The sequence below is a fragment of the Lepidochelys kempii genome, chromosome 7 (genome assembly GCF_965140265.1).
Source record: "Lepidochelys kempii isolate rLepKem1 chromosome 7, rLepKem1.hap2, whole genome shotgun sequence".
In the NCBI taxonomy this organism is placed as follows: domain Eukaryota; kingdom Metazoa; phylum Chordata; order Testudines; family Cheloniidae; genus Lepidochelys; species Lepidochelys kempii.
In genome coordinates, this window is record NC_133262.1 from 1,202,064 (window position 1) to 1,215,612 (window position 13,549).

General features: G+C 55.1%; 1 protein-coding gene across 2 annotated transcripts; it reads right to left on the bottom strand.

Annotated features, from left to right (window-relative positions):
- Nucleotides 1–3,840: 3,840 nt before the first annotated feature.
- Nucleotides 3,841–8,565, bottom strand: LOC140914012 (uncharacterized). Of its 2 annotated transcripts, XM_073350835.1 has the most exons (3): nucleotides 8,103–8,565; nucleotides 5,995–6,185; nucleotides 3,841–5,222 (listed from the first exon to the last, which is right to left on the bottom strand). In XM_073350835.1, exons 1-3 carry the CDS (start codon nucleotides 8,311–8,313, stop codon nucleotides 4,686–4,688), a joined length of 939 nt encoding a protein of 312 aa, XP_073206936.1. In that variant the 5' UTR covers nucleotides 8,314–8,565; the 3' UTR covers nucleotides 3,841–4,685. The 2 variants fall into 2 exon arrangements, 1 of the variants encoding a protein (XP_073206936.1); XR_012159732.1 differs by having other exon boundaries at nucleotides 3,841–6,196.
- Nucleotides 8,566–13,549: the final 4,984 nt, after the last annotated feature.

The following is a 13,549-nucleotide window of genomic DNA, read 5'->3' on the forward strand; positions in this document are numbered from 1 at the left end:
AGGGGATTAGCTCAGGGCCTGGAGCCTGCAAATCCCAGCAGCCAGCCAGGAGCTCTCTCGAGCGCCCCCGGTCTCCGCTGCTCTGTCTAAGGTGCTGCCCTCTTGCAGACTGCTAGGACCCCACTCTTCTCTCCTTGGGGTCCCTGCACCAGCTGGGCCTGCTCCGCCCTGCCCCTGCAGCTCCCTTTTCTACCAGCCTGCCAGGTCCTGATTGGCTGCTCTGTTCAGCCTCTCTCCGATTGGCTGCTCCTTGCACAGACTCCCTAGGCTGCTTTTAACCCTTTGCTTTCCAGAGCGGGGTGAACACCCCATCACACATGGTTATTCAATTGATCATATAGGAACAGTTATTTCTTAAGGGAGGAGTAGCTTTGGGGCGTGCAGAACTGACTAGTCAGTTGGACAGTGGAACTAAAAGGGATGCAGAAACTGGTTTTCGGAATGTGAAATAAACCAAAGAGAGAGGCAGAAGTTTCCACCAGCAGGACAAGAACTTGTGACAGACGAGAGACCCAAAAGCTCACTGAGATTTGAGAATGACAGCGGTGAACTTGTGGAGACTGCCAATAACTCAAGTGGAGGGGCTGGTGTTCCAGTTTGTTTCTAGGGATGCTGGGGAGACGCTGCATTTACCAGGGAGTGTATAGCACTCGGAGGGGAATGTCAGAGGTCGTTTACCTGGGCCCAGGCCCTTCCTGCGCTGAGCTGCTGTGGGAATGAAAGGGGACAGCGCTGGCTACACAGCAGAGTGCTGTCTGCTCTGGAAGCACCGAGCAGCAATGAGGCTGGGGTGCGATGGCCAAGTTTAATAAGATTCCAGATGTAAAATGTCCCTGTCTGGGAATGTAACATGAGCACCTGACAAGTGTTCTCCTGGCAGCAGGTGTAGAGATCCCCAAGGCTCTGTGGGATGTGCAATGACTCCTCAGTGCAGGAGCGAAAGAGATGTGGAGGCTTCAATGATTGTTTTGTCTCCCTGGGAATCCCTCGGCCTGGAGCCAGGATGCCCTCTCGTGGGCATGGCTGCATCAGGGCGTCCAGGTGACTAGCTGTGCCCCCGAGCTGTGGGCTCTCAGGCCAGCCCTCGTGTCCTGGGGAGGGGGAGATCCCAGATCAGGCCGTCACCGTTAGGACTAGGACATGAGGAGTTGCTCTGCCCAGCTGTAGAAAGGCTGGGGCCTAGGCCTCTCTGCCCCAGCGAATGGGGCAAGTGGGAGTTTTCTGTAAGACGCTGGCGAATCCTGCGTGCGCTCAGCTCCCCTCCGCGCTTTGCGTTTGCTGGCATCGCGGCTGCTCGTAGAACAGCGCAGGGGGCAGGAAACCTGCCCAAGCCTTGCAGCCTGGGACTGGCTGAAACCATCCCCAATCAGCAGAGGGTCCAGCGAGACCAAGAGACGCCGTGAGCACCTGGCAGGGGCCATGTGAACTGAGCTGGGGAGGGAAGGCGCCAGGTGACCGGAAGAGGGCTGGCCTTTGGAGGGGCACAGGAGCTGTCAGCAGAGGTGGCAAGTGGGAGCAGGGGAGCCCCTCACAGCTTAGCTGATGGTGCTGGCGTGGCCAGGGTTGGCTGTGGCATAACCCCTGGCTCTCTGGGCTGGCCAAGGACAGTCAGGTTCCGTAGCCAGGCAACTGAGCCATGCTCCCTTCCTCTGAGAAGGCTCCTGCGTCGGCATGGGCACTCCTGGGAGCATCTCTCCTGGCAGGGCCCAAGTGGGAGGAGAAGTCTGGCTCGGCTGGATTCCCCGCAGGGAGCTGTGGAGAGATACAGGGGTCGCGGGGGCCGACAGCCAGTCTCAGAGCCTGGGAGGGTGGGGTCCTTGGGGCTGGCCCACTAGCAGGGTCACTCCCCAGAGACAGGCTACAGGCTGGAACCCAGCCCAGACTCTGCCAGAGGATCTTTGTCCTTAGGCGTGGCTAGGAATCCAGGAGTCAGCACTCAGGTCCTTTGTGATGGACGTGCTGGCTTTGACGGTGGAGCTGGAGAGCCCGGAGCCTGCCATGGGTCATGGGTGAGCATTAGGGCTCCATAGTGCATTGGCATTGCCCACCTGCCTGGGAGGTGAGGATGGTCACTCATTTACGTGGTCCCTCCTGTGCTCCTGACAGGCCAAGGGCAGCGTGGCCGCTAGCCAGGCTCGGCGCTCTGGAGACTTGATGCTGTCAGTGAGTGGTGCGGGAGCCTGTGTTACCACCTCAGCAGAAGAGGAGGAAGATCCAGAGCCCCGCTCGCTGGCTGCCCGGGCTGTAGTCAGCCCCTGGAGCTGGGTGACTTTGCTGCACCAAGCAGACGATGTGGCAGCAGTAGCCGTTTCAGCAGCGGTGGCAGACGCGGGATGAGGACAAGGAAGAAGAGGAGGACGCCCAGCCACTGCCAAAAGAGCAGCTGTTTCTGAGCTCGGGAACCCGGCGTTGACTGGTGGGAAAGGATCGCTCTGCAGACCTGCAGTGCCCAACAGCGGCGCAAGAATTTCAGGGTGGTGAAGGCAACCTTTCTGGAGCTCTGTGCTGAGCTAGTCCCGGCGCTGCGGCAGCAGTGAGCTGACACACACTGCCTCGGATCCGCAGAGAAGAGAGTCACATTTGCCACCTGGGAATTGGCACCTGAGTGCTACCAGTCTATAGCCAATCAACTGGGCCTGGGGAGATCAGTGGTTGGGGCTGTTATTATACCGGTGTGTGATGCCATGGAAAAGGTACAGTCGTGCTGGGCTGTGAAAGGTATAGTCGCGCTGGGTTGTGAAGGTACAGTCACTCTGGGCTGTGAAAGGTACAGTCGCGCTGGGCTGTGAAAGGTACAGTCGCGCTGGGCTGTGAAGGTACTGTCGCGCTGGGCTGTGAAAGGTACAGTTGCGCTGGGTTGTGAAGGTACAGTCGCGCTGGGCTGTGAAAGGTACAGTCACGCTGGGTTGTGACAGGTACTGTCGCACTGGGTTGTGAAGGTACAGTCACGTTGGGCTGTGAAAGGTACTGTCGCACTGGGCTGTGAAAGGTACAGTCACACTGGGTTGTGACAGGTACTGTCGCACTGGATTGTGAAGGTACAGTCACGTTGGGCTGTGAAAGGTACAGTCGCACTGGGCTGTGAAAGGTACAGTCGCACTGGGTTGTGACAGGTACTGTCGCACTGGATTGTGAAGGTACAGTCACGTTGGGCTGTGAAAGGTACAGTCGCACTGGGCTGTGAAAGGTACTGTTGCACTGGGCTGTGAAAGGTACTGTCGCGCTGGGCTGTGAAAGATACTGTCGTGCTGGGTTGTGACAGGTACTGTCGCACTGGATTGTGAAGGTACAGTCATGTTGGGCTGTGAAAGGTACAGTCGCGCTGGGCTGTGAAAGGTACAGTTGCGCTGGGTTGTGAAGGTACAGTCGCGCTGGGCTGTGAAAGGTACAGTCACGCTGGGTTGTGACAGGTACTGTCGCACTGGGTTGTGAAGGTACAGTCACGTTGGGCTGTGAAAGGTACTGTCGCACTGGGCTGTGAAAGGTACAGTCACACTGGGTTGTGACAGGTACTGTCGCACTGGATTGTGAAGGTACAGTCACGTTGGGCTGTGAAAGGTACAGTCGCACTGGGCTGTGAAAGGTACAGTCGCACTGGATTGTGAAGGTACAGTCACGTTGGGCTGTGAAAGGTACAGTCGCACTGGGCTGTGAAAGGTACAGTCGCACTGGGCTGTGAAAGGTACTGTTGCACTGGGCTGTGAAAGGTACTGTCGCGCTGGGCTGTGAAAGATACTGTCATGCTGGGTTGTGACAGGTACTGTCGCACTGGATTGTGAAGGTACAGTCACGTTGGGCTGTGAAAGGTTGTTGCGGTTCAGTGATGATACAGAACACAGCTTTTTGCAAGCAAGCAGGCTGGTCAGCGGAGATGGGCTGTTCTGCCCCCCCTGCCTTCCACCTTCTCCTTTTATTATATTTCTCCCCCTAAGCATTACACACTGCTACACAAAGGAATGTATGACGTTGATTCATATGCTTAGTTACCATCCTCTATCTACTACAATCCTGGTTCTCAGGCCTTGAGCCCAGGCTAAAAAAACCTCCCACAGTTGCTGTCCAAACAATCAAGTTCTCAGGGTTCATATCTAGCCCTTGTCCTTGGATAGAGCAATGTGTGCATTGCTCCTAGGAGACAGTCAGGGTGTGCCCCACCTGCTTCCAGGTGGAATAGCTAGACATTAACCCTTCATCTCCCCTTTTTTGTTTATTGATAATTGGCCATCTCATGGTAGCCGCCAATTTGTTTGTCATGCTATTTAACTCCCAGACAGACAAGGACATAACCTGGGGAGCTTTCCAGGGCAAAAATTTTACAAAGTCTTAACAAGGAAGGAATACATTGTACACAGCAACAACAAAAAATAAGCCCAATAATTACAAACACAAAATAACCAAAAGCTTAACATCTGCAATATAATCATCTAAAAGGGATACACTTCTTTTACTACAATTGTAACCAGCAAAAGGCAATATAAGTATCATTCTACTAAGACAGCAAAGGGTGCCATCACTTAAATTTGCAGGAATATAATTAAAGGTGCATGAACCACAAGTAAAAACCCATCCTGATGGTAGGATGATATGGCCATAATTATATGAAACATTAACAGCATGGGAACAATTTAAAAGGGATTGAGAAATTTTTTGACAGCCCAATGGCACCTTTGTACTAGTGCAGTTAACTACACGCGCACAGGTGACATTGTGAGCCCCGGCCGGGTACGATGTGTGGAGGGATATAGCCGTGCGAGGCAGAGTATAGTTGGCCGGGCCCCAATTAGCCATGCTAAAATACTGGGAGAAAAGATTAGCATAAGCAAAGAGCAGTATCTTATTCTCCTTCGGGCTTGTAACGGGGGAGGCGCTTCCGAGCCAACCCCTACAGAAAATAGCAGGCACAAAAGGCACACAATCATCACAGAATTAGCAGTGATTTGGGCGAGAATCGCCACAAACAAAGTCTTAGGAGTTTCTGGCTGCTGATCTGCTGCCAGTTTTCGTTGAGCCGTGGCGACCAATGCTTTTACTGCTCCCCCTGTCACGGGCTGGCTTGGGACGTTACGCCTCCTCCGTTTCCGTCCCGCCGTTGTCGACTCGGGGGGCAACGCGGTCTCCTCCAAGGTCAGCTGAAACTCTGGTATGGGATTCGACAGCCCCTGGTGCCATGCCATGTTGTTTAAGTGCTGGTCGCACGCACCGGGCTGGAACCCACAACGGTCCTGCAGGGAGAGACACAGCAGCATATCCCCGACCCCAAGTGATTAGAGGTGCTGGGCCCAGCCACTGTGGATCGGGCAGCTGACGGTAAAAGACACGCGGTCTTTCCAGTACCTCAGATTTGTGAAAATGCCGATCCGCAGGGGTCTGCTGATCTGCATTCAGTGTTAAATTATTTAAAGTAAACAAAAGAATATACATCTGTTGTTGAATGTCTCCTAAGGTTCGGAGATGCAGCTCCCCTTGTTTTAATTATTTATCTAGCAAGGTTTTGAGTGTGCGATTGGCACGTTCAACAATGGCTTGGCCCGTGGAATTATAAGGGATTCCGTGTTTAAGACGGACGTCCCAGCGGGCACAAAAGGTGGAGAGGGCTGCAGAGCAGTAGGCTGGGGCATTATCTGTTTTAATTTGGCAAGGGCGACCCATAACAGAAAAGCAGGCCAGCAAATGGTGAATAACTTTGTTAGTGGCTTCCCCACGTTGTGGGGTTGCCCAAAGGAAACCTGAATAAGTATCAACGGAAACATGTAAAAATGAATAGGGGCGGAATTGTGGTACATGAGTAACATCCATTTGCCACAGCTGATTTGCTGCGGTACCTCGGGGGTTAACAGCATAAGAAAAAGTAGGAGCAGCAGCAGCACAGTGGGGGCAGGAACGAACAATAGAACGTGCATGATCAGCAGGAATGTGGAACTGCCGGGCCAAAACAGAGGCAGACTGATGAAAAAAGGCATGGCTTTCAATGGGGTCAGAAAAAAGGGAATTCACCTGACCACGCAACGCGCGATCGGCGCGTGCATTGCCCTCAGTGAGTGGCCCAGGCAGAGGGGTATGACTGCAAATATGAGCAACAAAGTAAGGGAAATGACGAGTGGCAAGAAGATGCTGTAAGACGGCGAGTGAGACAACGTCGATCCAAAGCCTCCTCCACCCCGAGTTCGATCCTCGGCAGCTGGCACCTGATAGGGGACTAAAATCAATTGTGCAATTGACCGTCCACGCGGGAGCGACTGTGGAAGATGAGTCCACACCTGAACCTTAATAATGCCAGTGTAATCAGCATCAATGACCCCTGGAATGACAAAAAAGCCCTGTTTCCCAGCATGTGAGCGAGGGAGAACAAGACCTACAAAGCCGGCAGGGAGAGGTCCCGTCACCTGTGTAGGTATGGCACAGACCTCCCCTGGCAGCTGAAAGTCAGTGTCCTCCTGCATGATCAAATCAAGCCCTGCACTTCCAGCAGTCGCTGCCCTCATAGAGTCTACGGATTCCAAGGCAGAGGAGCGATTGCCTGAGTAGGAAACACCCCCGTTTGGCCCTGGGTTCGGGGGGGACCCGTCGCGCGGTTTCCCGACCCGCTACGACACTGATTAGCCCAGTGATAACCTTTCCCACACTTGGGGCACTTCTTTGAGGGTCGGGCTGGTGCCTTAGATGAGCGGCACTCCCGCTGAAAATGACCCTCCTTACCACAGCGGTAACAGCGCTTCCCCTCCTTCCCAGTTTTTCTGAGGGCGGCAGCCAGAACTCCAGCCTTGTGGGCTTGTGTGCCAATGTTCTGGCACGCCCGCAGCATGTCTGAGAGCTCTAAAATACCAGAGACTTGTGCTGCCTGGAGAGCACGGCGGCAATCCTCATTTGCATTTTCAACTGCCAATTTTAACAGGAGCTCGTGAGCTGCCTCAGTGTTATCCACCTGTCGGAGGATAGCCTCCTGCAATCTGTTGGTAAAATTCAAAAAGGACTCTAAGGCACCCTGACGGATACTGACAAAGCTTTTGGTAGGCTTGCCTGAATCCGGGACCTTCTTGAAAGCATGCTGGGCACAGGTGGAGATAATGGGGAAGACGGCCGGAGGGAGTTGAGACTGCATCCCAATAGTAGCAAACTGGCCCTCCCCTGCCAAATGCTCATAAATGATACCTTGCTCTCTATATACCTGGGCTTGGCGTTCTGCCATCTGCCGATACTCACTAAGCCAAATAACATACTGACTGGGTGACAACATCATGCGCAGCAGCGTTTTCCAATCCTCAGGGATTAGGGAGTACCCAGCACCCATCCCTTCAATGAGACCACGCACAAAGGTGCTAGTCAGGCCAAATTCACGAATTGCTTTCTTTACCTCTCTAACCACCGAGTATGGCAGAGTGGTCCAGGTGCCCACGGGGTTGCCCTGGTCATCATTCTGCCAGGTCACCGGGCAAACGGAGACCAGATCAGCCAGCTCCTCTGCTGTAAGATCTGATCGAGCTTTCGCTGCGTGAACCATTTGTTGCACCAGCGAAAGCTTCTGAGCAGATGCAGATGACTCTCCGGGGGGCCCCATGGGGGGAGGGTAATCACACACCGGCTCCGGTGGGGAAGGCCAGGGAGGCGGTGGTAATAAAGGCACTGGGGGCGAAGCAGGGGGAGGGATGGCTGCAGGAGCGGACGGGGGTGGCAGGATCGGCAGCTCCTCTGTTGGTGCTGAAGAGGGCCTTTCCGAGGCGACACGCTGTGTCGCATCACCAGGAGGGGGGATGACTGCAGGGGCGGACGGGGGCGGCGAGAGCACCAGCCTCGCGAGGGAGGGTCTGTCTGAGGCGACACGCTGTACCACGTCGCGGCAGAGGTGCCAGGCATGTAAAGCCTGCACGGGTGCCCGAGGCTCTTTGTGCAATGTCTGGCCCAATCGCTCCCAGTCCGCTAACTTAAGGCTTCCAGCTTCAGGATACCACGGGCACTTGGCACGCACCTCCTGTAGCAGGAGAGTGAGTTCTCGAGCCGGGCAGTCATGCTGAGCCTTACGCAGCAAATACTGCAGCTCATTGCGGTGTTGCACTTGCAAAGCAGAGAGGGAGCTTCCCATACTTACCACAATGAAAAATACTCACCGGGATCCACGAAGTGGATGAGTGACGCGTCTGAAACCCTTGCCGGGCGAGGTGAGTGCTGAGGGCCCCACGTTGGGCGCCAGTTGTTGCGGTTCAGTGATGATACAGAACACAGCTTTTTGCAAGCAAGCAGGCTGGTCAGCGGAGATGGGCTGTTCTGCCCCCCCTGCCTTCCACCTTCTCCTTTTATTATATTTCTCCCCCTAAGCATTACACACTGCTACACAAAGGAATGTATGATGTTGATTCATATGCTTAGTTACCATCCTCTATCTACTACAATCCTGGTTCTCAGGCCTTGAGCCCAGGCTAAAAAAACCTCCCACAGTTGCTGTCCAAACAATCAAGTTCTCAGGGTTCATATCTAGCCCTTGTCCTTGGATAGAGCAATGTGTGCATTGCTTCTAGGAAACAGTCAGGGTGTGCCCCGCCTGCTTCCAGGTGGAATAGCTAGACATTAACCCTTCAAAAGGTACAGTCGCACTGGGCTGTGAAAGGTACAGTCGCACTGGGCTGTGAAAGGTACCGTCACACTGGGTTACAAAGCTTGGTAATGCTCAGGAAATCATTAATGGGTTTGCCCACATGGGGTTCCGAAACTGTATTGGGGAAGGTCATAGAATCATAGACTATCAGGGCTGGAAGAGACCTCAGGAGATCATCTAGTCCAACCCCCTGCTCAAAGCAGGACCAATCCCCAACTAAATCATCCCAGCAGGGCTTTGTCAAGCCTGACCTTAAAAACCTCAAAGGAAGGAGATTCAGCCACCTCCCTAGGTAACCTATTCCAGTGCTTTACCACCCTCCCAGTGAAATAGGGTTTCCTAATATCCAACCTAAACCTCCCCCACTGCAACTTGAGACCATTACTCCTTGTTCTGTCATCTGCTACCACTGAGAACAGTCTAGATCCATCCTCTCTGGAACCCCCCTTCAGGCAGTTGAAGGCTACTATCAAATCCCCCCTCACAGTTGATGGGACCCATGTCCCTATCCTTTACCCACCACCAGCACCCAGGAGCAGAACTTATCAACAGCAAGAAGTATTTCTCCAGGGTGCCTCAAGCCATGACTGCCAGGTGGTCGGGAAGGGACCAGCAGAACTCAGTTCTCTTTAGATTGATGAAGAAAGGACTGTTTGGCCCCAGGACATTAATGGAGCGGAGGTTGGGCGGGTTATTCTGGGAGTCTCAGTTATCCTCTGATGCCCTGGCTAGTGAAGCCAATCACAGCCTGCTCGGACAGAAGGAAGGACTGTTTTAACTATCCCCATAGCAGTTGCAGCATGGCGGTTGAGTGTGCACATGGCCGTTTGAAAGGCAGCTGGCACGGTTTATGGAGCAGATTGGAAGCGGCAGGGAAAAAAATGTTACAACCATTAGAAGTGCGTGTTGCATTTTGCACAATATTTGTGCGAGCACGGGGGGAAGCCTTAGCACAGGATGGGAGGCTGGGGTGCAGGACTTGCTCCAAGGCCTCTGCTGGAGAACATAAGCACCAGTGGGATGCTGTTGGACGCCTACTGACCATATTTTGGGTCTCATGCCAGAACATGTTAGGCCCCGGGGGTGGTGTTGGGTATCACAGGGGGAGGGGTGATGTTTAACATCCCCTGTGTGCTTTGGTCAAAGTCTAGGAATTATTTCAGCTTTATTGCAAGAGTTTTCTGTGTGCCATGGAGCCCTGGTTCAGAACAGACATACTGTGAATGGTTTTACTAGGGAAAAACAATAAAAAATCACTAATAAAGTTTTAATGAAACCAATGGAAAAAATAAAGTCTTTGTATTTGGAAAGACATTTAACTGACTACGCCTCTGAAGGGACCAGCTACACACAAACCTTTCACTGCTGCAGCCAGGCAAACAAAGCTCCAAGTGCGACCATAAGAACATTTCAAATACCACAGTTTGGTGAGGGGGTGATGCGCAAAGGCAAGTGCACCCCGGCCTCTGGCTCTTCTTGCCTGCGTGGGGCTGAGTCCCTCGGCTCAGGGGCATTGCAGGGCTACAAAGAGCTGCACTCCCAGGTGCACGGGTTCTCAGCGCTGGAGGTGGGATCTGAGAGGTGAATGGGAGCAATGCAGTGGGGATGCAGTGGTTAGAAGTTGCTGCTATTCCCAGTAGCCAGCGTTGTCCGGGGCTGAAGGACAGGGCAAGTCTCAAATGCTGGGACGGCAGGGCCTGCTGGCCGAGCAGGATTATGTTTTGCAGGAGGGCGTTCTGGCTCAGGATAGCACCCAAGAGCTGCCTCTGCCTCTTTCCATGCTCTTCTTCACCGTGGTGAGGCTGCTCTTGGCACGGCCATGATCCCCTGGGAGAGCTGCATTTCTTTCTCCCACTGGGTCCTCATGTTCTGTCTCCACTTCTCTGGCTTTCCTCTGGGACTCCGCCAGGAGGTCTGCAAACATCTCCTCCCAAAGCTTGCTTTTCCACCCCTGAGGTTGGCCAGCCTGTCAGTGGTAGATGGAGGCCTGGCCTGGATGCTCTGGCTCTTGCAGGTGCTGTGGGAGCAGGGGAATATGCCAGTAGCAGGGTGTTGTTCATGTCTGGACAAGGCAGGACCGCTTTTTGATGGGATCCACCAAGGCAAAGACTCCAAGAAGAACCCTGAGGGTTCATCGACAGCTTCTGCGAGTCAGTCTCCCAGCCCAGGTCCCCAGACGTGCACTAGAGGGTCTTGTGCCCTTGCTCTAAAACCAGCCATGTAGCCGGTGTGTTGACATGGGCTGGAGCTTGGGCTCTGAAGCCCCCCGCCACGCTTGAGAGCCCAAGCCACACGCTGTCTACACAGTTCTCTTAGGCGCCCTGGCCTGAGCCCACTCACCCAGTCTGGAGGCCTGGCTGGGAGGCTTGCTGCCATGGGTTGTGTAGATGGCTCCTCGTTTTTCTTTCTCCCAAAGTGCCAGGAAGGTGAGGCTGCAGCATGCCCCCTTGTAGGCCTGCCTGCAGCTCTGGAGGCACGGTCAGCCCCTTCTCCTCATACTTACTCCTCCCCAGGCCTCTTGCCGTTTAATTCTCATCCCACACGTGCATATAGCACAGTCCTGAGTAACGCCAGCCCCGCAGCTGCACCCGGCAAGTCTCGCCCGGAGCCCAGTAACTAGGGATCCAGCCTTGATCTGATGACTGGAGAGAGACTCCAGCACGTCCCTTAGGAATGTGTTGTAGAGGGCACATGTCACAGAGTCCCTGGGCCATGCTCTGGAACGGCTCCCTACGAAGCCAGGCAGGACTCTGGGGCAGTCTCCTCTCTGGGAGCAGCCTGTCTCCAGGGCAAGAAGCTTCCCCAGCTTCCACCTTCCTGGGTCTGACCTCGGAGCATTCAGCATCGTCTGCCCCTCCTGGCACTTCCCACAGCCAGTCCATTCAAGCGGGGCTCCTGGGGAAGCCAGAGGGTCCTGCCCCCCAACTCCGCAGTCAGACGTGACTCTCAGCCAGCCAGTAAAACAGAGGTTTATTAGATGACAGGAACATGGTCTAACACAGAGCTTGTAGGAGCAGAGAACAGGACCCCTCAGCCGGGTCCATTTTGGGGGGCAGTGAGCCAGACAACCACGTCTGCCCTTCACTCCATGTCCCAGCCAGCCCCAAACTCTCTCAGAGGTGAAACTCTCTCCCGCCCCTCCTCCTCTGGGCTTTGTCCCTTTCCCGGGCCAGGAGGTCACCGGATCCCTTTGTTCTCCAACCCTTCAGCTCTCACCTTGCAGGGGGGAAGGGCCCAGGCCATCAGCTGCCTGGAGACAGAGTGTCGGCCATTTATGTACCCTGGCCCTTTGCTCTGCAACAATTACACCCCCTTATCCCACCACCTAGAGACTTAAGAAATGCCTAGAGGAAACTGAGGCATCCCTACAGTATTCAGAGGAAACATTAAGAACAGTCCCACTTCGTCACAGCACAATGTTAGAGTGGTCATTTCACCAGTGCTACAGAGAGAGAGATCCCCTCCCTTCTCCATTCAGCATCCCCCCGAGTATACACCGAAGGCCTGAGCTAGTTAGGGTAGCCAACTTTCTGATTGCACAAAACTGAACACCCTTGTCAGGTCCCCTGCCGTGCCCCGAGGCCCCGCCCCTCCTCCAAGGCCCGCCCCCACTCCCTCCATCCCCCCTCCCTCCATCACTCGCTCTCCCACACCCTCACTCACTCACTCATTTTCACCAGGTTTGGTCAGGGGGTTGGGGTGCAGGAGGGGGTGTGGGCTCCAGCTAGGGGTGTGGACTCTGGGGTGGGGCTGGAGATGACGAGTTTGAGGTGTAGGAGGGGGCTCTGGGCTGGGGCTGAGGGGTTCAGAGTGTGGGAGGGGGCTCCAGGTTGGGGCAGGAGGTTGGGGTGTGGGAGGGGTTATGAGCTCTGGGGTGGGGACATAAATGAGGGGTTCAGAGTGCGGAAGGGGGCTCCAGGCTGGGGCCGAGGAGTTCAGAGTGTGGGAGGGGGCAGGAGGTTGGGGTGTGGGAGGGGTTATGAGCTCTGGGGTGGGGACATAAATGAGGGGTTCAGAGTGCGGAAGGGGGCTCCAGGCTGGGGCCGAGGAGTTCAGAGTGTGGGAGGGGGCAGGAGGTTGGGGTGTGGGAGGGGTTATGAGCTCTGGGGTGGGGACATAAATGAGGGGTTCAGAGTGTGGGAGGGGGCTCCGGGCTGGGGCAAGGTGTTGGGGGCAGGAGGGGGTCTGAGCTCTGGGAGGGAGTTTGGGTGTGGAAAGGGGCTCAGGACTGGGGCAGGGGGTTGGGGTGTGGGGTGGGGTTTGGGGTGTGGGACGAGGTTTGGGGTGCAGGCTCCAGGCAGGGCTTACCTCAGACAGCTCCCGTAAGCATCTGGCATGGCCCTTTGGCTCCTAGGGGTAGGGGCTCTGCGCACTGCCCCCATCTGCAGGTGCTACCCCCGCAGCTCCCATTGGCCATGGTTCCTGGCCAATGGGAGCTGCGGAGCTGGCACCTTGGGCAGGGGCAGCACGTGGAGCCCCCCATGGCCACGCCTCTGCCTAGGAGCCGGAGAAACTTGCGAGCTGCTTCCGGGAGCCATGTGGAGCTGGCCACTGTGGCCAAACAGACTTTTAGTGCCCCGGTCCACTGTGCTGATGAGAGCTACCAGAGTCCCTGTTCGACTTGGCACTCCTGTTGAAAACCGGACACCTGGCAAGGCAACCTTCGCGCTAGCCAAGCCACAGCATCACTCTGGAATCGCATGTTCAGTGGGATTTCTACCGTCACCACTGCATTCCAGGACGTAGTCCCCCATACTTTAGGTAGGGTTGCAAGAGGGTGGCTCACCATCGGGGCATCCCCTCTAGCCAGCTGAGGTGTTGCAGGGCCTTCCTGTCAGTAATCTCCTCCACATGTCATTTAGGCTTGCAGTCTTCCATAGAATCAGAACAATGGTGGGTTAAAGGGATCTCAACAGGTCGTCAAGTGCAGCCCCCACACTGGGGCAGGGCCAAGTAACCCCG